We start from the raw sequence: 25,575 nt of genomic DNA, 5'->3' as shown, positions 1-25,575 counted from the left end.
AACCACCCCCTCTTTTACGAAGTCTTAACAATACTAAAACGGTTGTGGTAAAAAAAAAATCCCCCCACAGTGTTCACGGAGGTGGAAACTATCGGTAGAGACCATAAAAATAAAAGGCGCCAGGCTGTAAATATGTTTTTTAAGCTGTAAAGTCGGCTATTTTAACAAGGAGCTCAATTGGAGTTGCTCCCTTCTGGAGCCAACCCCCAGAGGCCGGACGGGAACTGCAGCTTTTTGAACGCGGAAGTGGTCTTCACTTGTAGAATCCACAACTCCCCCCTTCAATCAATCAATCAATCAATCAATCAATCAATCAATCAATCAATCAATCAATCAATCAATCAATCAATCAATCAGGCTTTATTTGTACAGCAGATGGTGTGAACCCCAATAACGGAGCAAGTGTGTGATGCAGAGATCAATGAACGGAAATCTATTCTTGAACGTATGGGAAACACTGTGATTGCCATAATTTTCCAGAGAGAGGTCATTTCACAATTTTCCAGCATAATATTTGGGAAGGCTCAGCCTTCCCTAGCCTCCATTACGCACCGCCCATGGGCGGAGCTGAGGCACAGGCACAGGCTTTCCCACCTAGACATAGGGAAAGAGAAAAAGGAGAGAGAACACAACCAGACCCTGTTGAGAGAGTTGGACGTAACAGAGAGTGAGTGAGTGAGTGATTGTGTTCATTACTCGTCATCCTCCACAATATTGCTCACAGGCAAAGACGACCAGAACACCCTCCTGTTTGGTGGCATGAGAGGACAAAGATTGTCGATAATGTCTCTCTTCCTGGCCTCCTCAACCCCTATATCCCGTGGTCGCAACAGAGTGGGCACTTTCATCTTGAATTTCTTCCAGAGGAAGTCCAATTCTGTGAAGTCTGTCTCCGTATGGGAGAGCTTGAAAAACAGACTCTTGGAACCACGGCGCACCTGAATCTCTGCCATCTCCCCAAGCTTTGGTGCCAGTGCTTTTTTGACCTTGGTAGTGGAATGGACATCCCTCCAATCCAGCACATTGGCATTCTCCAGTTGGACAACATCCACTTTCCTGGAGTTGGAGCTTGCCACAACACTGACAAAGTCCTCGAAGTCGTACACCACACCACCTGGACGGTTCCTCATCTGCTGCTCAACACAGTGATGGAAACTGTCAGCGCTCGTAAAAGTGTGTCCCCGCTCAAAGAACTTCAGGGTAATGTCCTTCAGTGAAGTGGTGTCACTGTTGACAAGAGTGACAAGTGAGGATAGCAGGCACCAGTTTTTATTTTGCACACTGCAATTGTCCACCCAGAATATGGTGTGGCGTACATCCCTCTCCTTCTCCAATGCTGTGACATATGCTGATGTTATTTCTGCTGTACTTCGCCCTGCTGTTCCCTCGTGCCACAAGACAGAGATGGTGTTCTTCTCGTTTTTTCTCTTTCCCACTGAGGCAAATGTCTCATGGTATGTCACGATGCGGCGGGTAAATACAGAGGACTTGACTCCTGGCATGCGTGGCAGCATTATGACCTTCTGGAGGGCCACACTCCTAACTGACGCGTCGTCTGGCCAGTCCCTTTCTGCATCTGCCTGGTAGCAGCTGCAGCTCTCCAGGGCAGACTCCTTATGTTTTTGCCACCTTTGGCACTCCGGGCAATCTGTGTTTGCATTCTCTCCTGTGTGGCCTTTCTCATGTTCAGCATGTTCCAAACAGTCCTCACATTCCTCCTCTCCAAGTTTGGCGAAGCTGATTTTCTTATCTTTTACAACCTTTCTGTACGTTTCATATGAGCAGGCGTTTCCTTTATCCAGGTAGTCTGAATGCATCATCTTTATTGTAATGTCACTGGGGAGGTACCGCCGATGTGGGGCATGCTCCTGTCTGTAGTGGCTCACACAAGAAAGGAAGGACTCAATGTGCTCATCAAGGGTCTTCACCTCCAGCTTGTTGACTGCAGCCTGCCTTCCTCTCTGGTCCGTGGGTGGAGCCAATGGCTTGGTGTTCGATTTGCCCATCATGGAAATGACTAGACGGTCATTTTTTGGGTTGTAGCCCAGTGTAGAGAGGAAAAATATCTTACAGACCTGTCTTGGTGTTCCTTTGTCGTCTTGCAGTTGGTATATGAATGAACGGCCACGGCGACTTTCTGGGCCAGCTGTCATTCTTTTGGTTGGCAGTGGGGTTATTGAGTTAACCATCCATGATCTTTTTTCTGCATCCGTCATCTTCCAGTATTTACTCCATATGTCCCTCCGCCTTTCGTCTGAAATGTGCTCTTTACACTTTCTTCTACATTTGTCTCCACATGGCTCTTTCATTGGTGGCCATGATTTGCCTTTCCTCCCTTCCGTCTCAGGCTGTGGCCCTGGCTCTTGACCTCCTTCCACTGAGTCTCCAAGTTCCACTTCAGTCAAAGTCATCATCGGAGTATGGGTTGGGGTTGGTACATAGTCTGGGTCTGTAATGTCATCGTCATACAGGTTGTCCACGATGATCCACTCCATCTCTTCAGCAGGTGGTAGGTCTTTCTGCCTCTTTGATGGAATTTCTTCACCTACATCTTAAATGAAAAAGACAGAAAATCAGTGGCATGTATGTAAAACCACAGTAGTGCTCAAATAAATGAATGTAACATTGCATACAATAATACATATGATAGATCTGTCTGGGTGGCAAAAAGACAAGAGGCAGAGACAGATAGACACAGACAGACAGAGAGCGTTCTGTAGTGACATCTGAGTACCGTGACGTCATATGCATACCCTCTATAGAAGAGAAACACACATTTCAGGACCACTGACTTGTATCATCAGAACAGACCTGTGATTTTCAGCCTCCTTTCATATTTAATAGAGGAGGGACAATACCTAATACTTTCAGTCAGTCAGTCAGTCAGATAGAGGCTAAAAACATACTATTTTCATGAAGAGTGGAAAACACCGTTTTGCTTTACGATCGTAAAGAATTAATGTTACAAAACATGAGTAGCTCTCGGCCATTTTCATTTTGTGAAAGTAGCTCTCAGAGGGAAAAAGGTCCCTGCCCTATAGTCATAGCAGTAGGTTCGTTACCTTTAATTGTCGGTGCAAGCTATTTTTAGAACGGCGGAGCAGAGCCGTGAGCTGCTCAGAGCTACGCTACGGAGGTTGCGACGGCGGCAACCGTAACGTCTGACCGGGGGGCGCGATCATAGCGGAAATAATGAATAATGAAAGTAATGGCAAACAAACACTGCATATCTCCAAAATCAGGCAGGTTTCCAGGATTCCAAGTCGACTACTCATTTTAATGTAACAATTGCAGATGAGAACCGGTGTCAAAAAGGAAAAAAGGAAGGAAAAAAAACAATCGATCACGGACTTCATGATCGATTACCATGGCAACGAACGAAGCTTCAAATTTTTTGGGTCAGCCCTACCTTCCACATCAGTTGATTGCTGAACATGCAGCCACACACTAAAGCCAATCCAACAACATGACATGTCTGCATGTCTATACTGCCCTACAAAGCAAAAAGGCAGTAACTACCCAGAGTTCTGAACAGAGAAAAATGACTTTAAAGTTATCCTGTTGTCCAGCCTAAGTAGTTGTAGGTAGATTATTGGACATGTGGCAGTTTTGTTACTTTGTATTAGCTTATTCTTTGTACATATTAATTTTCATATTTGATTCGATGTTTTACCCCTATTTTGCAGTTACTGTATTCTTGCTTATGTATTACTTGCCAAAAATGTGGCATCATACCAAGGAAAAAGGCAGTAACTGCAGATTCTTCAAAAACTATTCTGTCACAACTTGTGCTCTAGGTGTGTTAGATACACAGTATTTGGACTAATTGGAACCATTTGTTTCCCTGAACATGGATATACCAAACCCAAAGTAATCTGACCTTTTTAGGCCAATATTTTCCACCTGGAAGCTGTTCTGGTGCTGAAATTGCTGCTTAAAGTGTCTTACATTGCTAAGCTGTATCGAGGCAAAAATGGGGACAATTTGTTTTGAATAGGACCACATTATTATGTGTGAGTATTATAATATGTATCTGGGTGTTTCTATATCTGTAATGTATCTACTATACCTACAACAAATCACATTAATGTTGAAGTACTGCAAAACAACTTAAAGGTTGGGTCTGGAGTTTTGTGCCCAAAAATAAACATTAGACTTGTACAAATGAAATCCGTCTTAATTATCACCTATTGGCTTCTAGTCCTGTGTGGTGGGGGCTGTGTCTGCAGCCCCCCCCCCCCCTCCTGCCTGTATTTTGGTCTTTTGCTCTGTTTTGTTGTGCACGTGGACGTTTCTGGGTGGAGCTAGAGAGCATAGATATCTATGGCGGGAGAGTCGGTGTTTTCAGCCAATGACGGAGCTCAGGTGAAGCTACGTGCAGCAGAGTAGGAGGCTCAGAGCTGCTAGCTGCACTAGCTGTCTCTGATGCTAACGAGTGCTAGCAGCTAGCACGTCTCTCTCTGTCTCAGCAGCAGCAGTCAGGACCGCAAAGAAACAGAAATACAGTCTGAGTGAAGCGCTGGAGCCACAGACCGATTCCCCACCGTCACCGACACTGGTAACAAGTATTAGGGCCGTTGTAGTGAGCTAGCTCGATGCTAACTTCGGCTAGCAGTAGCGGTTAGCATCCACCGCTAACACCCGCTTCCTAGCTCACAACAACGGCATAAAAACATACACGGAGGCTCCCGGTGTTGGCGAATCGTCGGCTAATCGGCCCACGGCTCCAGCGCTTCTTTCGGACTGCATTTCCTTTCCTTTGTTGTCATGACAACTGCTGCTGTCTGGGGCAGGAGGCTACACAACTTAGCCCGAGAGGAGGGGCCCAGTTTCAATGTTTTGTTTACAAACTGCAACGAACAAAACTCCAGACCCTACCTTTAACTTTAAAGCAATATATAGGTAAGTTAGGCTAACTCCAATTCAACAGAAGCAAAACAAAACAATTTTGCCTTGTGATGATAACTAAGATAACAAGTTGATGATTTTATGTGGTGCAGTATCTGTTTCAGTAGGCTGAGAAGTGCCAACAGAATTTTGTTGTACAGTTGTACAATGACAATAATCATTTAGTATCATCAGAACAGACCTGTGATTTTCAGCCTCCTTTCATATTTAATAGAGGAGGGACAATACCTAATACTTTCAGTCAGTCAGTCAGTCAGATAGAGGCTAAAAACATACTATTTTCATGAAGAGTGGAAAACACCGCTTTGTTTTACGATCGTAAAGAATTAATGTTACAAAACATGAGTAGCTCTCGGCCATTTTCATTTTGTGAAAGTAGCTCTCAGAGGGAAAAAGGTCCCTGCCCTATAGTCATAGCAGTAGGTTCGTTACCTTTAATTGTCGGTGCAAGCTATTTTTAGAACGGCGGAGCAGAGCCGTGAGCTGCTCACAGCTACGCTACGGAGGCTCATTATGGGAGTTCTTGGTTTCCCTCATCAAACTCATCAAATACACAATCCAACAACTCCACAACGCTCTGGTGGACAAGTTGTGAGCTGCACATTCACCGCGCTATGAGATACCGTAATTATGCTGGTGGGTGGAGATGTGGCATCTCTTCAGCACGAGTGCGCTGGGGTCGCACCGCTTCACCGCATGCCTCTTCTCCACCGTGACCACATCGATCTCCTCCTCTTCCTCCTGGTCCTCCTCTTCCTCCTGGTCCTCCTCTTCCTCCTGGTCCTCCTCATCCTCATCCTCATCTCCATCCTCATCTTCTGTAACGTCAACAAAAAAAAACAACAACAGTCACACTCTGCTCCATCATCAAAGCTGTAATCATTGACTTAAAATGCAGTGGCACAGTTAAGTGATGCAGGGGGTACAATCTCTGCAGCCCACTCCCCACTCCCCTTCCACTAGGGCTGACCCGATTATCATATTTGGATAATCGAAGCTTCGCGGACATAAAATCGATTTTAATCGAAGCTTCGACAGCCGATCGATTACCATGGCAACGAACGAAGCTTCAAATTTTTTGGGTCAGCCCTACCTTCCACATCAGTTGATTGCTGAACATGCAGCCACAGACTAAAGCCAATCCAACAACATGACATGTCTGCATGTATACCCTGCTGGAAACCCTACTGCTAATCACGGGAATTAAAACATCAACTGCTCCCTCTAATTATCACAACATTGGCTGCCATGGAGCTTCGTGGAACACAACTCACCTGAGTCACTACAATAACAACTGTTGCTGCCGCTGTTTGGTGGCGTGTCCAGTGTCAAATCCGGGAAAACCACCGATGGATCAATGCACTCCGACGGGGATAGGTTGAAGTCTTGCAGGTAGCTGCTGTTCATCCTCCACGGTGTAGCACCGGCGGGATCCGAGCTGTCAACGGCCGCCGCCGCCGCCGCCGCCGCCGACTCTTTTGTGGCGGCGTGAAGGGAGGCGAGCCTCTCGGAGACCACTTTCTGCAGCTTGGCCGCCACGGAGAAGCCGCTCCACATGCTCCACATGCAGTCCTGCATGATGAAAGACTGGGAGTAGTCGGCGTCGCAGGTGATGCTCTGGTTGACCACATCATCGCCCAGCTGATCCACCGCGGATGGGAAGACGGGGCTTGACAGGGACAGCCGGCGGCGGCTCGGGGAGAGGGGAGGGGTCGGCAGTTCCAATGTCGGAGGCTGAAGCTGCTGAGAGGAGAAATCCTCCTCCTCGTCATCATGGTAGAAACACGGTTGCAGAGAGTCGTAGTCATAGTTTTTACTCGCTAAACTTGAATTCAGCTGCATGTGTCCGGCGTGTGTGTCCTTATAGCGGAGCTGTGTGGAGAGGAGAGAGCGATTAGTGGGTGTTGTTTAAGATATACATATAGTGACCTCCTGAAACAATGAAAAGAGGTAATAGAACGCAAAGAAGGAGGGAGATTATTCCAATCAAATGGGGCTTTATATTGAAATGACCTTTTACCAACCCCTTTAGAGAATCTAGGAACAAAGAAGTAAGGGAAGTTAGTATGTCTAAGTGGGTATGGCGAGTTGTATGGAATCATAAGTTCTTTTAAATAAGGAGGACAATTAAAATAAATACATCTGAAAAGAAAATGGAACCAATGAGATTGCCTTCTTAATTTGGGTTGTAGCCAGTTCAGAGAATCAAACATGATGTGTTCTAAAAGGACATCTCAAAACAAATCTACATAAGGATTGGAATTAAATAATATAGTCAGAGATTTAAGATGAGTGTCAGAGGTGTTTTGATAAATAATATCAACATAATCAACAAGTGGTAGTATCAGTTGTGTGATTAACCTTTTTCTGACAAACACATTTGCTTGTCCTTAAAAATGGACAGAGGTTTATTTATTTATGGATATATGTCTATAGGCATATGTATTGTTGATGTTGTGTGTTCTATGTATATGTTTGTTCAGGGACCCCCTTGAAAATGAGATGCTACGTCTCAAGGGGCTATCCTTTCATAAATTCAAATTCAAATAATAAAATAAAATCAAGTAAACATTTTTTCCTGTAAACCAAGGGCAGGCACATTAGCAGCAGTAAAACAGTAAACAAAACAAATATTAAGTGCATTTGTGACATTCAGTGGTCAACTTTTTTTTTAATTTTTATAAACTTTATTTACACAAAGTAGTGTAGCTACAAGGCAACTGTCAATACGAACACAGAATGCTTGAGGTAATGCACTTTGGGAAAATAACAAAACAAAGAAAAAAACAACAACATAATAATGACAATAGTGCATGAATCAAGTAAGAGAGCAACAGAGTGGAAATGCTATAATGCTCATATTTACATTATGACAGGTATTTAAAAAATCATAAAAATATAAAATGTGTTAAAACACAATAAAAAGAGGTGCGTGTTGTGGAGCAGGCTTAGGCCTACCATCCTGTGTTGATTCCGAGCCAACAGATCACATGACCTGGGAGTCATTGAGCTATAATGCTCCTAATTACAGTATAAAACACATTAAAAATTCATAAAAAATATTAAATGTGTTTGAATGCAATAAAAAGTGGTTGCTCTATGACACACACCAGCCAAAAGAATCAGAATTTTTATGAATTTTTAATACCTGTCCTAATGTAAATATGAGCATTAGAGCTCAATAACTCACAGGTCATGTGGCCTGTTGGCTCGGAATCAACACAGGATGGTAGGGCTTGCTCTATGACACACACCACTTTTTTATTGCATTCAAACACATTAATATTTTTTTTATGAATTTTTAATGTGTTTTATACTGTAAATATGAGCATTAGAGCTCAATAACTCCCAGGTCATGTGACATGTTGGCTCGGAATCAACACAGGATGGTAGATCCAAGCCTGCTCTATGACACGCACCTGTTTTTATTGTGTTTGAACACATTTAATATTTTTTATGAATTTTTAATACCTGTCATAATGTAAATATGAGCATTACTGCCATACTAAAGCCAGACCGCAGTAACTACGCAAACAGTGAAACTGAGAAAAATGGCTTTAAAGTTTTTTGATTTGCCTTCCAAATGTGTTGTAGGTAGATTAGTGAAAATACACAGATTTGACAGGTTTTCATGAAGTAATATTCATGCAATATGACCACATATTTTACATTTTACCCCTAAAAAGCAGATACTGCGCTCTGGTGCCAGTTTCCTTAAACAGATAGACAGGTAATGCTGAGGCAAAGTGCAGTAACTACAATGTTGTTGTTTTCTTCCAGCTTTCATTACTTTACTATCTTTGGCCACCTCAAAAATGATTAATAATTTGACAGTACAAACTTTAGTGAGCTAACATTTAATGTCCAGTGTTTAGCTAAAGTGTTACAGTCTGTGTTTGTGCTAACCTGCCTAAGCCAATGTTAGCTAGCTACTGTAACTGGCTAGCAGTGTAGGTAGCCTAATAGAGAGCAGTAACTGCAGCTGAAGTACAGGGAAACAACTGAAGTCAAGCCAGCCCACACTTTGAAATCCTTGGTCAAGCCAGCCCACACGTTGTTTTAAGGTGCGTGCATATACGGCACATTACGGCAAGAGCGAGAAAGTGCCCGTAAAATGAAAGCAATGACCCCGAAACGTCTGATGTGGCATTTCAAAATAAAAGCCAGCCTTTCAAAATAAAAGCCTTGAACACTGCATTTATGTAGAGTATCATTAAAAAAAACTGCTAGTTATTACTGTACCATTCCACTTCAGACTGATAGTACTCGACCTGAAGATGATACCCAGAAAAAATCAGACCAATCTGATGTGGAATTTCAGAATAAAAGCCCTCTGAACTTGCATATTTTTAAGTATTTTGTGTATATTTACAGTATCATTTTTTAAAAACTGCTAGTTATTACTGTACCATTCCACTTCAGACTGATAGTACTCGACATGAAGATGATACCCAGAAAAAATCAGACCAATCTGATGTGGAATTTCAGAATAAAAGCCCTCTAAACTTGGATACTTTGAAGTATTTTGTGAATATTTACAGTATCATTTCTTAAAAACTGCTAGTTATTACTGTACCATTCCACTTCAGACTGATAGTACTCGACCTGAAGATGACACCCAGAAAACGTCAGACCAATCTGATGTGGAATTTCAGAATAAAAGCCCTCTGAACTTGCATATTTTTGTGTACGTTTACAGTATCATTTAAAAAAAACTGCTAGTTATTACTGTACCATTCCACTTCAGACTGATAGTACTCGACCTGAAGATGATACCCAGAAAAAATCAGACCAATCTGATGTGGAATTTCAGAATAAAAGCCCTCTGAACTTGCATATTTTTGTGTACGTTTACAGTATCATTTAAAAAAAACTGCTAGTTATTACTGTACCATTCCACTTCAGACTGATAGTACTCGACCTGAAGATGATACCCAGAAAAAATCAGACCAATCTGATGTGGAATTTCAGAATAAAAGCCCTCTAAACTTGGATATTTTTAAGTATTTTGTGTACATTTACAGTATCATTTTTTTAAATTGCTAGTTATTACTGTACCATTCCACTCCAGACTGATAGTACTCAACCTGCAGATGACACCCAGAAAAAATCAGACCAATCTGATGTGGAATTTCAGAATAAAAGCCCTCTGAACTTGCATATTTTTAAGTATTTTGTGTACATTTACAGTATCATTTTTTTTTAAAAAACTGCTAGTTATTACTGTACCATTCCACTTCAGACTGATAGTACTCGACATGAAGATGATACCCAGAAAAAATCAGACCAATCTGATGTGGAATTTCAGAATAAAAGCCCTCTAAACTTGGATATTTTTAAGTATTTTGTGTACATTTACAGTATCATTTTTTTAAATTGCTAGTTATTACTGTACCATTCCACTCCAGACTGATAGTACTCAACCTGCAGATGACACCCAGAAAAAATCAGACCAATCTGATGTGGAATTTCAGAATAAAAGCCCTCTGAACTTGCATATTTTTAAGTATTTTGTGTACATTTACAGTATCATTTTTTTAAAAAACTGCTAGTTATTACTGTACCATTCCACTTCAGACTGATAGTACTCGACATGAAGATGATACCCAGAAAAAATCAGACCAATCTGATGTGGAATTTCAAAATAAAAGCCCTCTGAACTTTAATATTTTGAAGTACTTCTTGTACATTTACAGTATCATAAAACAAACCTACTTGTTATTACTGTACCATTCAACTTCAGATTGATAGTACTCGACCTCAGGATGATACCCAGAAAAAATCAGGGCGATCTGATGTGGAATTTAAATGATATTGTAAATTTACACAAAATACTTCAAAATATGCAAGTTCAGAGGGCTTTTATTCTGAAATTCCACATCAGATTGGTCTGTTTTCTTCTGGGTATCATCTTCAGGTCGAGTACTATCAGTCTGAAGTGGAATGGTACAGTAATAACTAGTAGTTTTTAAAAAATGATACTGTAAATGTACACAAAATACTTCAAAATATTAAAGTTCAGAGGGCTTTTATTCTGAAATTCCACATCAGATTGGTCTGATTTTTTCTGGATGTCATCTTCAGGTCGAGTACTTTCAGTCTGAAGTGGAATGGTACAGTAATAACTAGCAGTTTTTTTTTATTATACTGTAAATGTACACCAAAATATTAAAGTTCAGATGGCTTTTATTCTGAAATCCCACATCAGATTGGTCTGATTTTTTCTGGGTGTCATCTTCAGGTCGAGTACTATCAGTCTGAAGTGGAATGGTACAGTAATAACTAGCAGTTTTAAAAAAAATGATACTGTAAATGTACACAAAATACTTCAAAATATTAAAGTTCAGAGGGCTTTTATTCTGAAATTCCACATCAGATTGGTCTGTTTTTTTCTGGGTATCATCTTCAGGTCGAGTACTATCAGTCTGAAGTGGAATGGTACAGTAATAACTAGTAGTTTTTAAAAAATGATACTGTAAATGTACACAAAATACTTCAAAATATTAAAGTTCAGAGGGCTTTTATTCTGAAATTCCACATCAGATTGGTCTGATTTTTTCTGGATGTCATCTTCAGGTCGAGTACTTTCAGTCTGAAGTGGAATGGTACAGTAATAACTAGCAGTTTTTTTTATTATACTGTAAATGTACACCAAAATATTAAAGTTCAGAGGGCTTTTATTCTGAAATTCCACATCAGATTGGCCTGATTTTTTCTGGGTGTCATCTTCAGGTCAAGTACTATCAGTCTGAAGTGGAATGGTACAGTAATAACTAGCAGTTTAAAAAAAAAAATATATACTGTAAATGTACACAAAATACTTCAAAATATGCAAGTTCAGAGGGCTTTTATTCTGAAATTCCACATCAGATTGGTCTGTTTTTTTCTGGGTATCATCTTCAGGTCGAGTACTATCAGTCTGAAGTGGAATGGTACAGTAATAACTAGTAGTTTTTAAAAAATGATACTGTAAATGTACACAAAATACTTCAAAATATTAAAGTTCAGAGGGCTTTTATTCTGAAATTCCACATCAGATTGGCCTGATTTTTTCTGGGTGTCATCTTCAGGTCAAGTACTATCAGTCTGAAGTGGAATGGTACAGTAATAACTAGCAGTTTAAAAAAATATATATATACTGTAAATGTACACAAAATACTTCAAAATATGCAAGTTCAGAGGGCTTTTATTCTGAAATCCCACATCAGATTGGTCTGATTTTTTCTGGGTATCATCTTCAGGTCGAGTACTATCAGTCTGAAGTGGAATGGTACAGTAATAACTAGTAGTTTTTAAAAAATGATACTGTAAATATACACAAAATACTTAAAAATATCAAAGTTCAGAGGGCTTTTATTTTGAAATTCCACATCAGATTGGTCTGATTTTTTCTGGGTATCATCTTCAGGTCGAGTACTATCAGTCTGAAGTGGAATGGTACAGTAATAACTAGTAGTTTTTAAAAAATGATACTGTAAATATACACAAAATACTTAAAAATATCAAAGTTCAGAGGGCTTTTATTTTGAAATTCCACATCAGATTGGTCTGATTTTTTCTGGGTATCATCTTCAGGTCGAGTACTATCAGTCTGAAGTGGAATGGTACAGTAATAACTAGTAGTTTTTAAAAAATGATACTGTAAATATACACAAAATACTTAAAAATATCAAAGTTCAGAGGGCTTTTATTTTGAAATTCCACATCAGATTGGTCTGATTTTTTCTGGGTATCATCTTCAGGTCGAGTACTATCAGTCTGAAGTGGAATGGTACAGTAATAACTAGCAGTTTTCTTTTAATGATACTGTAAATGTACACAAATACTTCAAAATATCAAAGTTCAGAGGGCTTTTATTCTGAAATCCCACATCAGATTGGTCTGATTTTTTCTGGGTATCATCTTCATGTCGAGTACTATCAGTCTGGAGTGGAATGGTACAGTAATAACTAGCAGTTTTTAAAAAAATGATACTGTAAATGTACACAAAATACTTAAAAATATGCAAGTTCAGAGGGCTTTTATTCTGAAATTCCACATCAGATTGGTCTGATTTTTTCTGGGTATCATCTTCAGGTCGAGTACTATCAGTCTGGAGTGGAATGGTACAGTAATAACTAGCAGTTTTTAAAAAAATGATACTGTAAATGTACACAAAATACTTCAAAGTATCCAAGTTTAGAGGGCTTTTATTCTGAAATTCCACATCAGATTGGTCTGATTTTTTCTGGGTATCATCTTCATGTCGAGTACTATCAGTCTGGAGTGGAATGGTACAGTAATAACTAGCAGTTTTTAAAAAAATGATACTGTAAATGTACACAAAATACTTAAAAATATGCAAGTTCAGAGGGCTTTTATTCTGAAATTCCACATCAGATTGGTCTGATTTTTTCTTGGTGTCATCTTCAGGTCGAGTACTATCAGTCTGGAGTGGAATGGTACAGTAATAACTAGCAGTTTTTAAAAAAATGATACTGTAAATGTACACAAAATACTTCAAAGTATCCAAGTTTAGAGGGCTTTTATTCTGAAATTCCACATCAGATTGGTCTGATTTTTTCTGGGTGTCATCTGCAGGTTGAGTACTATCAGTCTGGAGTGGAATGGTACAGTAATAACTAGCAGTTTAAAAAAAATGATACTGTAAATGTACACAAAATACTTAAAAATATCCAAGTTTAGAGGGCTTTTATTCTGAAATTCCACATCAGATTGGTCTGATTTTTTCTGGGTATCATCTTCAGGTCGAGTACTATCAGTCTGAAGTGGAATGGTACAGTAATAACTAGCAGTTTTTTTTAAATGATACTGTAAACGTACACAAAAATATGCAAGTTCAGAGGGCTTTTATTCTGAAATTCCACATCAGATTGGTCTGATTTTTTTCTGGGTGTCATCTTCAGGTCGAGTACTATCAGTCTGAAGTGGAATGGTACAGTAATAACTAGTAGTTTTTAAAAAATGATACTGTAAATATACACAAAATACTTAAAAATATCAAAGTTCAGAGGGCTTTTATTTTGAAATTCCACATCAGATTGGTCTGATTTTTTCTTGGTGTCATCTTCAGGTCGAGTACTATCAGTCTGAAGTGGAATGGTACAGTAATAACTAGCAGTTTAAAAAAAAAATTATACTGTAAATGTACACAAAATACTTCAAAATATGCAAGTTTAGAGGGCTTTTATTCTGAAATCCCACATCAGATTGGTCTGATTTTTTCTGGGTATCATCTTCAGGTCGAGTACTATCAGTCTGAAGTGGAATGGTACAGTAATAACTGGCAGTTTTTAAAAAATTATACTGTAAATGTACACAAAATACTTCAAAATATTAAAGTTCAGAGGGCTTTTATTCTGAAATCCCACATCAGATTGGTCTGATTTTTTCTGGGTGTCATCTTCAGGTCGAGTACTATCAGTCTGAAGTGGAATGGTACAGTAATAACTAGCAGGTTTTTTTATTATACTGTAAATGTACACCAAAATATTAAAGTTCAGAGGGCTTTTATTCTGAAATCCCACATCAGATAGGCCTGATTTTTTCTGGGTGTCATCTTCAGGTCGAGTACTATCAGTCTGAAGTGGAATGGTACAGTAATAACTAGTAGTTTTTAAAAAATGATACTGTAAATGTACACAAAATACTTCAAAATAATAAAGTTCAGAGGGCTTTTATTCTGAAATTCCACATCAGATTGGCCTGATTTTTTCTGGGTATCATCTTCAGGTCAAGTACTATCAGTCTGAAGTGGAATGGTACAGTAATAACTAGCAGTTTTTTTTAATGATACTCTACATAAATGCAGTGTTCAAGGCTTTTATTTTGAAAGGCTGGCTTTTATTTTGAAATGCCACATCAGACGTTTCAGGGTCATTGCTTTCATTTTACGGGCACTTTCTCGCTCTTGCCGTAATGTGCCGTATATGCGCGCACCTTAAAACAACGTGTGGGCTGGCTTGACCAAGGATTTCAAAGTGTGGGCTGGCTTGACTTCAGTGGGAAACAGATACAGAGTGCAGTAACTGTAGTTACTGCGGTTTGGCTCAGTTTCAAGAGTGATTTTGTAGTTAACTTACTGCAATTTTTCATGTAAAGAAAGAAGAAGACCGCACACTAGTTTTGCCCCCGTGACAATTTATTGTCACACACCAAGTGGTAACGTTTCGGGCTCAGCCCTTCATCAGACATGACATTTTCATTCTGCCTTTGAGCACGTCATGTGTTAATGTTTAGACCTGCTGCAAACTACTGTTGACTATAAGAGTAACGTTTTTACTGATATTGTAGCGTCCGACCCAACAACATCATAACACAAACTTATCTGACAGCTCTCACTACTTCTTTCTCTGCTCCTCTCACTCACTCACTCACCTACACACACACTTCCTCACACTCACCCCGGCCCCTCAGTTTCTCATCCAACCAAACCCTACCTGCCCGTATTATACATAGCTATATTTACTAAACTGCTGTGGAAATGTGAGGCGTCCGCTCCACAAACCCATCCCCGGTCTTACCTTTTGGACTTAAAACTGGCGACCAAAGAAGACGAAGGGGAAACGACCCAAAAAGCGCAGGAAAAGAGCAAAAGAGTAAGAAAGTTATTCCAGTGCGAAAGTAACATTAAATCCTTGAGCTGCGTGAGCGGCTGCACCTACAGCAGCCCGACGAGGACGGAGGTCTGTCATATAGTAGGTTAATATAATACATCCATGAGTAGGCTACGTAGAGCGTTTAAATTATGAGTTCCCCGCGGCAACCTCTTTTATACAGTCTATGTTAAAAACTCCGCCCCTTTCACCGCAGTAACTACACAGCAGAGATAATAGGCCTATACATGTCACCTGTAGCCGGAAGTGGGTAGAGCTCTGGGCCTGTCCCAATATGCACACTCGATCACACTTACACACTTGGCGTGTGCGTTCATGTATGTGTCAGTTCAAGTGTCCCATTTCTCCAAGACTGAAAGTGCAGGGCGCTTGATTTGCACTTTACCCACACTGAATGCACTACGGTGAAGTCCGCCGTCACCGGCAGCCACAAGCCCGTTTAGGAAATGCGATTGAATTAATCTCAATAAAATTAAATTAACTTTCTATCTCATAATTATGACTTTTTAATGTCATATTTTATATTCATCATGCTCTGTTCATGTTTCTATTTTTTCGTTTTTCTTGTTTGTTTTATTTACTCACGGAGTTGGGCTTACACATATGATCTGAATCTTGCGCATAGAGACACTTTAGGAGTAGATGAGACTGTGATCCAGCAGCACTGGTTATTAAAACTGTTGCTGTGTGTGTGTGTGTGTGTGTGTGTGTGTGTGTGTGTGTGTGTGTGTGTGTGTGTGTGTGTGTGTGTGTGTGTGTGTGTGTGTGTGTGTGTGTGTGTAGTAGTAGTTGTGCTAGTGTGCTGTGCGCAATGGCACAGGCTGCACTTGTCAAGTGTGTCCCGATTGCTTTTAAATCTCCCCCCACACGCTTGGCCACTTAATCCATGCTTGCATATTATGTAAATATAGGCTACGTTCCGCCGGCAAAACGTCACCAAAGTGTGTGCGTAACCAAGCGCACTGAGCCAAGTGTGGAGGAATGGGACAGCCCCGACGACGTAGTGACGTACAGTCTGCGACGTCGTGCTGTTGCCACGTCATCCGACGCTCCGTCATCACCACCAACAACATCAAACATGGCGGCGTCTGTGCGGGAGAAGCAGGCAGGTCAGTCAAACTGGTTTTTCTACCGGTACCGGCTTCATTTAACGGTGAAAGGCGTCGGTAACGGGCCGCGGGGGGTCCGACCGAGCCCGGGGCCGCGAGGGGCCGTTTGTCCGGGGCTGTCAGGACTCGAACCGGGGGAACGAACCGGTGTAACTTAGCTACATCCTGTGAAACGAGCTGATTAACGTGTTTCTGTTTCACCACAGAGAGAATAAAAGTCCGAGCTGTGTTTCTGTTCACACCGACAGAGACTAGTTAGTTACGTTACCTCACCGAGCTGGTAACGACTTCACCGGGGGGTCGACCGACTGCTCAGCTGCTTAGTTCCCGGTAACTTAACGGTAGAGTCAGCCGGTAGAGTCCATGGTAGCCCGGTGCTAACCGCGAATAACGCCGTTATCCTGAAGAAATGGTGAAGGTTTGAAGCTGTGTCAGGATTTCTGGAGCTGACAAACAGTCTGAATTAACCCGGGTTCATTTAATGCCACGGTTTCATTTGGTAAAGTCGTTTTTTTCATTAACAGGAGTTATTATCAGTGGTGGACAGTAATGGAGTAAATTTACTTGAGTACTGTAGCCTAGTCCAGAGGATTTGTAGATTTCTTTGGTACTACTTATTACTCTTACTTAAATACATTTCCAAGACAAATATTTGTACTTTTACACTGCAAAAACTCAAAATCTTACCAAGAATATTTGTCTTATTTCTTCAAAATGTCTCATTTTTAGTCAAAACTAATCTCTTTCCACTTAAAATAAGACTCATCACCTAAAAATGAACTTGTTTTTACATCATTTTCACTTGTTTCACACAAATTTCACTTGAAATAAGTAGAGAAATCTGCCAGTGAAAGCAGGTTTTTTTGTGCTTGTAATAAGAAAGAAAAACTTGCTCCACTATCAGATTTTTCTACTTATTTCAAGTTAAAAAAAAATGCTTGAAAGAAGTAAAAAAAAAAGTGTCTAGTTTAATTAGTAGGAAGGCTGAAAAGTACTGGTTACTTTCAGGTCTTTTTCTAAAATCCTATTGGACACAAGCTGTGTTTGTCAGAGAAGGAAACCCTAACCCCTAAAAGCAGCACATCAGTGCAGCTGCTTTCAAAGAGTTCATTCTCACTAACAAGAGTTAAAAGCTCCTTACATTCATTTAGAAACAATTAGAGTCATTCATTGATGTGAAGAATAAGACATTTACTCTGACTCTGACTTTTACTTAAAGTACATTTAAAAGCATGTACGGTTTCATTTGGTAAAGTCGTTTTCTTCATTTAAGTTAATACACAGGCTCAACATTACTCAGGAGTTTACTGTCAAGACGAGAACATTTCACTTTCACTGGACTTTAAATGAGAACACTGTACTGTAAAGATTTTATATAAAGGGACAGTTCAACATTTAGTAAGATCCTTCTCTCACCATAATCCCTATAGTCATAGCAGTATAGGTTGTTCATCACATTTAATTATCGGTGCATGTTGTTTTTAGATCGGCGGAGCAGAGCCGTGAGCTGCTCAGAGCTACGCTAAGGAGGCTCATTATGGGATTTCTTGGTTTCCCTCCATCAAACTCATCAAATACACAATCCAACAACTCCACAACGCTCTGGTGGACAAGTTGTGAGCTGCACATTCACCACGCTATGAGATAATAACGTATAATTATGTAAAATTACGACACATGAAGCAAATACTCTGAACTAGCCTACTTTCTCTTCTGAAATCCCTCCGCCCCGCAGCAGCCGTGTCTGGAAAGTAGTTCCGGCTGCATTTCCCTCTAAAACAACTCTGTGTGGTAACGTTGTGTTATTATCTCATAGCGTGGTGAATGTGCAGCTCACAACTTGTCCACCAGAGCGTTGTGGAGTTGTTGGATTGTGTATTTGATGAGTTTGATGAGGGAAACCAAGAAATCCCATAATGAGCCTCCGTAGCGTAGCTCTGAGCAGCTCACGGCTCTGCTCCGCCGTTCTAAAAATAGCTTGCACCGACAATTAAAGGTAACAAACCTACTGCTATGACTATAGGGATTATGGCAATGGGCCAATTTGACAAAATGTTGAACTATCCCTTTAAACTGATTGTTAGACAAACAGAGAGTCAGTGAAGGCAACACAAGCTGAACTCTGGACTGTGGTCTGTGATTGGTTGGTTGATTGATTAAATGATTAATAGATGATGTGTTGTGTTGTGTTGCAGTCGCTCTGAAGCGGATGCTGAACTTCAACGCTCCTCCTCTGAAGAACACAGCAGCAGAGCCAGTATGGAAGGTAACACACACACACACACACACACACACACACACACACACACACACACACACACACACACACATCTATTAATATTGGAAATATCAAAGTCATTAATTGTCAACTAAAACCAAATGTTTAAGTTTATTTTTATTGTTTTTTAATTGCAAATGACACGCTAACATTTAAATTCCTACCAATTCAATGTTATGTTAAATATAGTAAATTGACACTGACGTAATTTAAAGAAGGAAAACAAAGTTTCACACACGGTTGTCGTGTTACTTGTGCGAGTTGCGTTGATCTGCTGACATGAGCCACGTTTCCACTGCAGGAGTTCCTGGTAAAGGGAGCGGGTAGGAACTTCTACAGGAACTGTCCTCTCTCTCCGTGGCCGTGTCTCGATCGCCTATTTACCACTCTTTTTTTTTCTTTCTTTTTTTTACCAGGCCTACTGCTACTCTCGTCTTTTACTGAGTTATTCTCTCTTTTTTCCGGCCGTTTTTCCGTTTTTAGTAACGTTGGGTTATAAAAATGCTAGGGGTGTGCATTGGCACTGCCCTCACAATTCGATTCGATTACGATTCACCAGGTAACGATTCGATTCAATTCGATTCTACGATGCATCAAAATTCTACTGCACACAACATGAGGCAATACAAGCAGTCAGATATTGAACAACAGATTGTATTGGCTGCTATGTGTGTGTATTATCCATGGATGTATTATATTAGATCCCTGGTATTATCACTCTCCTGTATCTTTGCCCGAAATGCCCCCGGAAGTAATTGAAACTTCACAACTTTATTGTCCACTCGAGGCCAGAAAATAAACAGCGACATAATCGATTATGGCACGTTAACGCATCGATGCTCAATTGTGCATGCCCCGCATTGCGATGCATTGCCGAAATGATTATTGTTGACACCACTAAAAAATGCATCTTATTTTGGGGCTTTCTCTTAGCGTCACATGATCCTGCTTTGTCTGAGTCTGACCAATCAGCACAGAGTAAATCTCAAGCCGCACCAGGACTTCTTCAGGGCCGATCCAAGTACCGACCCCCAGGCAGGGACTCTGTTCGGCACCTGTAAAAGTTCCTGTAAGGGGAGACACGCCTATAGATTACTGGTGGACTAGAGTAATAGATTACTAGAGTAATAGAGTTCAGCCCTGTGGGGGAGGTTCCTGCAGTGGAGAAACGCACCAACGGGGCCGAACCCGGAAATTTACCCCGAAGTTCCTGCAGTGGAAATGCGCCTATGGTTCTGAAATAATCTTTTTTTGGAAAGTGACGGCATTTAGGAATCTTTACCATTAATTAATTGTACACAAATATAAATATAAATGTGTGTGTGTGTGTGTGTGTGTGTGTGTGTGTGTAGGTGCTGATATACGACCGGTTTGGACAGGACATCATCTCCCCGCTGCTGTCGGTCAAAGAGCTGAGAGACATGGGCATCACGCTGCACCTGTAAGAGACCAACTGAGCCCCCCCCCCGACCCCCCCTCCCTCCCTCCCCCTCCACACCCACCGTGTCCAGACTAACCTGTGTGTGTGTGTGTGTGTGTGTGTGTGTGTGTGTGTGTGTGTGTGTGTGTGTGTGTGTGTGTGTGTGTGTCTCTGTGTGTGTGTGTGTGTGTGTGTGTGTGTGTGTGTGTGTGTGTGTGTGTGTGTGTGTGTCTCTGTGTGTGTGTGTGTGTGTGTGTGTGTGTGCAGTCTGCTCCACTCAGACAGAGACCCCATCCCAGACGTTCCTGCCGTCTACTTCGTGATGCCAACAGAGGAAAACATCGACAGGATCTGCCAGGTTGTCATGGTTACGATCATATTCAGGATGCATGAACATAGAGTATTCATATCCCTGTTTACATGATAAATACCAGTCTGTCTGTTTCTGTTACTGTTGCATCGTATTTGGCGTTTGTGGTGTTTACTTTTTACAACACAGACCACAGCAATTTTAACATCCGTCAAAGTGAGACCACTGTCGCAAGAAATAAAAGCCCCAACACCTTAAGAATGATGATTTTTTTTCTTTTATATGTTAAAACATTGTAAACCCTGCTTTACATTGTTTTAACATATAAAAGAAACTACCAGTTACCATTACTTTGCCCCTTTGCACTACTCAGTTATAACTCGGTTTAGGTGCTTTTCAATCACAGCTGAGTTCTTCATAGTTCCTCCTCAGTAAAAAGGAAACTTATCAACCAGCGCATCCAGCGTCTACCATTAATAAACAAGTCTGTGGCGGCCGCGACACACACGCACTTACACGCACACGGGATGAACACATGCGCTAAATCGCGCTAATGTGTTCAAAGTGCTATGCGCCCCACATCACCACAAGGTCCCCAAAGTCTGTACTTCTAATGCAAACACACAGGATTCAAATTTCTTTTCATGCGCATTTCCCAGTGATTCTAATCACTTTGGATGGAAACATGGCTACTACCACTGTGCAGGACGAGGGAGAGGTGGATGAAAGTACGGAGTAGGGCTGCAACTAACGATTATTTTAATTTAGATGAATAGGGTTGGGAATTTCCATGGGAATTAACGGGAATATATGGGAATAAATTGAAGGTTGGCCCTCAACAGGGAACTTAAATATAGTTGGGGAAAATTTCATTTTACTTTGTTCAGTAAAAGAATTGATTGTTCATACAAGAATTCCAACTTGATAAAGTTCTACTCACAAATAAATCTGTTGAAATGTCATGTTTTTTAATTGTATTATTTTTGCATGGATGTCTGCTTATGACAAAACAAAATATTTGCATTTAAATTACCCCCAATTTCCAGTTAATTACCATAAATTCCCGATAATTCCCATAATTAATAATTAATCAATTAGTTGTTTGATCAATAAAATGTTGTAAAACATCAATCAGTGTTTCTCAAATGTCTTGTTTTGTCCACAAACCAAAGAGAGACTCAGTTTATTGTCATAAAGGAACAAAGAAACCAGAAATATTCACATTGAAGAAGCTGCAATCAGAGAATCTGGACTTTTTCTTTCTTTAAAAATAACGACTCAAACTGAAGTCGAAGTTGAAGATTATAATTTAATTAATTAGTTTAATAATGTATTATTATGGTGTGTGTGTGTGTGTGTGTGTGTGTGTGTGTGTGTGTGTGTGTAGGACCTGAGGAACCAGCTGTATGAAGCCTACTACCTGAACTTCATCTCCGCCATCAGCAGGAGTAAACTGGAGGACATCGCCAGCGCCGCTCTGGCCGCCAACGCCGTCACCCAAGTCACCAAGGTTACCATGGTTACACACATCATATTCATCATGCACAGCCGGCCGGCGAGCGCTCAGTGACCTAACAACCCGTGTGTGTGTGTGTGTGTGTGTGTGTGTGTGTGTGTGTGTGTGTGTGTGTCTCTCTCTCTCAGGTGTTTGACCAGTACCTGAACTTCATCACCCTAGAGGACGACATGTTCATCCTCTGTCACCAGAACAAGGAGCTCATCTCCTACCATGGTAACACACACACACACACACACACACACACACACACACACACACACACACACACACACACACACACACACACACACACACACACACACACACACAACCATCAGTTTCAGTTTCAGTTTAATTTATTGACAAGGGACAATGTACATTAATAAAACATTGTAAAAAACAAATGTAAATGCACCCGAGTTAGCTAAAAAAGCTAGTTTTCATCACCAGTCCCTCTGCCTGATAAAAGCCAACCTTAAAAAAAAAGCAACAATGAGGTAAAATACCAAAGACATATTAATAAATATACATTTGTAAGACAATACACACATTTGCGATAGCACCAAAAGACCAATGACACATTCAATTCACATTAATAAATATACATTTGTAAGACAATACACACATTTGCGATAGCACCAAAAGACCAAAGACACATTCAATTCACATTAATAAATATACATTTGTATAAGGCCATAACACACGTTTGCGGTGGCACAAGGTAGTTAGTGCTCATAATATAATATAATCAGTTCTTAGTGCTACGGCTGCCATCATAGGGCATCAGCAATACATAGTATTAAAGGGATAGTTCACCCAAAATTCAAATTTCACTCATTATCTACTCACCCTCATGTCAACTAATAGCTGTGAGAATTTTCAGAGTCTTCCGTTCCTTCTCTGAGTTACGGGGGGGTCTGCGCAGCAGTATTTGTCCATATAATGGTTGTGAATGGACACCACGTTTCTTCGTCCAAAAAGACACACCAAAAAACATCCAAATACCTCCATAGTGCTCGTCTGTAATGTCCCTCTTGTATTGAAGCCCCGACATGAGAAATTGTTCCGCCGGTCAGTGCAAATCACGTGAGATTTGCACTTACACAGGCAGAGCAGTGAACTGAGACACTGGGAGCTTCCGCTACAAACAAGCTTAAAATATAGACTTATTTAATTTTTTTTCGGAACAATTTCTCATGTCGGGGCTTCAATACAAGAGGGACATTACAGACGAGCAGTATGGAGGTATTTGGATGTTTTTTGGTGTGTCTTTTTGGACGAAGAAACGTGGTGTCCATTCACAACCATTATATGGACAAATACTGCTGCGCGGACCCCCCCGTAACTCAGAGAAGCCACGGAGGACTCTGAAAATTCTCACAGCTCTTAGTTGACATGAGGGTGAGTAGATAATGAGTGAAATTTGAATTTTGGGTGAACTATCCCTTTAAGGAATGGGATTCATTAAACGAATCACTATAACTATCATATTACAAATCATATTCCTGTGTGTTGTTTACCTGTGTGTGTGTGTGTGTGTGTGTGTGTGTGTGTGTGTGTGTGTGTGTGTGTGTGTGTGTGTGTGTGTGTGTGTGTGTGTGTGTGTGTGTGTGTGTGACCCGTGCAGCCATCAACAGAGCAGACATCCAGGACACGGACATGGAGGCCATCATGGACACCATCGTGGACAGTCTCTTCTGTTTCTTCGTCACTCTGGGTGAGTCGGACTCTTCCTTCCTCTTTTTTTCTTTTTATTTTAAGGTTTCAACAATATCTTAAATTACAGATTAAAAAAAAAAGTCCAGTTTATCTTTTTCTTTTTTCTTTTTTCTTCAACAAAATTTGAACAAGATGCGTGTGTGTGTGTGTAATAGTATAATATATAATAATATAATATATATGATATAAATGGTGGTCATAACAGTAATAGTGATGGCAGTAATAAAGAAAGAAATTAATAAGTAATCATAATAATAGTAATATTGGTGATGATAATATTAATAATAAAAGCTATACAGCAATAATTATAGTGATACTAACAGCAATAATTCTAAAAATGGTAAAGAAAAATAAGAACAAAGGGGAGGACATGTACATTATTGAAGTTTTGTATGAAAAAATGAATGAAATTATAAAAGAGAGAAAGAAAATAATTAATAATAATATTAATAACAATAATAATAATAATAATAAATTGGGGCCAGTTTGTAAGTGAAGTGAAGTTTTCTGCAGCTATAAGTGATTATTGATTGATTCAAGGTGAAAGAATCGATGAACTGCAGCAGCTCAGTGTGTGTCGGTGTGTTGCTCCTCCACCAGAGGGCGCCGTCGCCTCAGCTTAAAGCCCCGAGGAGCTTCACTTCATCTCTGAGGAGAAATACAAGTGTTTGAATCAGATGAAACTTTATTATTATCAGTATTATTATTAAATATGTTCTGCGTTACGTTGTCGTCGACCAGGTGCGGTGCCAATCATCCGCTGTCCCCGTGGAAACGCAGCAGAGATGGTCGCCGTGGTGAGTTCACTCTCACAAGAAACAAAACATCACAACAGATCAAAATGTAATGATCAATTATTTACAATAAAGGAAAAAAGAAAGTTTTTTTTTTTCACTTAGTTTTTATTTCAGTTTCATACAGATTCATTTTTATCAAATCTGCTTTTTTTCAAGTTTTTCAATACACATGGTGATAGTTATGATACAACAAAGAAAACTATAAAGACTATAATGACAGAAAGAAAGATATAAAACAAAATAGAATAAAACAAAATAAGATAAAATAAATAGAATTAAAAAAGACGTATTTGTGTGTGTGTTTTTTCTTTTGTAGAAATTAGACAAGAAGCTGCGTGAAAACCTTCGCGACGCCAGAAACAGTCTGTTCACCGGAGACAACATGGCCGCCGGACAGTTCAGGTACTGTATATGTCACTCCGCCGCACACCACTTCCCATCAATGTTCCCTCTAATTTTCAAAACTCCCGAGCAGAAATTCAACTCCCCTGACAACCTGCTGCTGCTGTGGCCTCACCTCTCCAACTCCAAATATCAATACATTGGCTATTACTAATGATTAATAACAGATTATTTTGACAACATTAAAGGCTACTCCATATCTAGGTCAGTTACAGTTAATGATAACAAAATACAATATTGTTTTGGCAAAATAGATTTTGCATTTATTGCCATATGAACAATTATGTAAAAAAAAACTAACATCAAGTTGGTGTCATCAACTCTTGGCACAGAAGCATTCTTGATATGAACAGTAATAATAATTCTCGAGCAAAAACTTCAATCGTAGTTGCACTACAGACCACAGTGCGTGTGTGTGTGTGTCTGTGTGAGTGTGAGTGTGAGAGAGAGCTTGCAAAATTGTAACTGTTATGTTTTGCCATTTGGCTCCAAACAATGAAAGAGAGGGATGGAAACAC

The 25,575-nt window shown here is 40.2% G+C and overlaps 2 protein-coding genes across 2 annotated transcripts in view; one reads left to right on the top strand and one right to left on the bottom strand.

Annotated features, from left to right (window-relative positions):
* Positions 1-435: 435 nt before the first annotated feature.
* Positions 436-15,567, bottom strand: LOC311006106 (uncharacterized protein). Its single transcript, XM_083998779.1, has 4 exons — positions 15,432-15,567; positions 6,183-6,780; positions 5,532-5,726; positions 436-2,551 (listed from the first exon to the last, which is right to left on the bottom strand). The coding sequence occupies exons 2-4, from the start codon at positions 6,748-6,750 to the stop codon at positions 693-695; spliced, it is 2,622 nt and encodes an 873-aa protein (XP_083854905.1). The 5' UTR covers positions 6,751-6,780; positions 15,432-15,567; the 3' UTR covers positions 436-692.
* A 996-nt stretch (positions 15,568-16,563) lies between these two features.
* scfd1 (sec1 family domain containing 1) overlaps positions 16,564-25,575 on the top strand; it is a 48,895-nt gene continuing 39,883 nt past the window's right edge. Inside the window, exons 1-9 of the mRNA XM_083998810.1 lie at positions 16,564-16,633; positions 18,829-18,899; positions 20,264-20,352; positions 20,599-20,689; positions 22,029-22,151; positions 22,286-22,373; positions 23,767-23,856; positions 24,600-24,655; positions 24,972-25,057. Coding sequence (XP_083854936.1) covers positions 16,603-16,633; positions 18,829-18,899; positions 20,264-20,352; positions 20,599-20,689; positions 22,029-22,151; positions 22,286-22,373; positions 23,767-23,856; positions 24,600-24,655; positions 24,972-25,057 — 725 coding nt within the window. The 5' untranslated portion in view covers positions 16,564-16,602. The remainder of the gene's footprint in view (positions 16,634-18,828; positions 18,900-20,263; positions 20,353-20,598; positions 20,690-22,028; positions 22,152-22,285; positions 22,374-23,766; positions 23,857-24,599; positions 24,656-24,971; positions 25,058-25,575) is intronic.

This window comes from Trachurus trachurus (assembly GCF_905171665.1).
Source record: "Trachurus trachurus genome assembly, chromosome: 22".
In the NCBI taxonomy this organism is placed as follows: Eukaryota; Metazoa; Chordata; class Actinopteri; order Carangiformes; family Carangidae; genus Trachurus; species Trachurus trachurus.
Note: the sequence above shows the minus strand (reverse complement) of the source record. Positions and strands in the feature narration are given on the sequence as shown.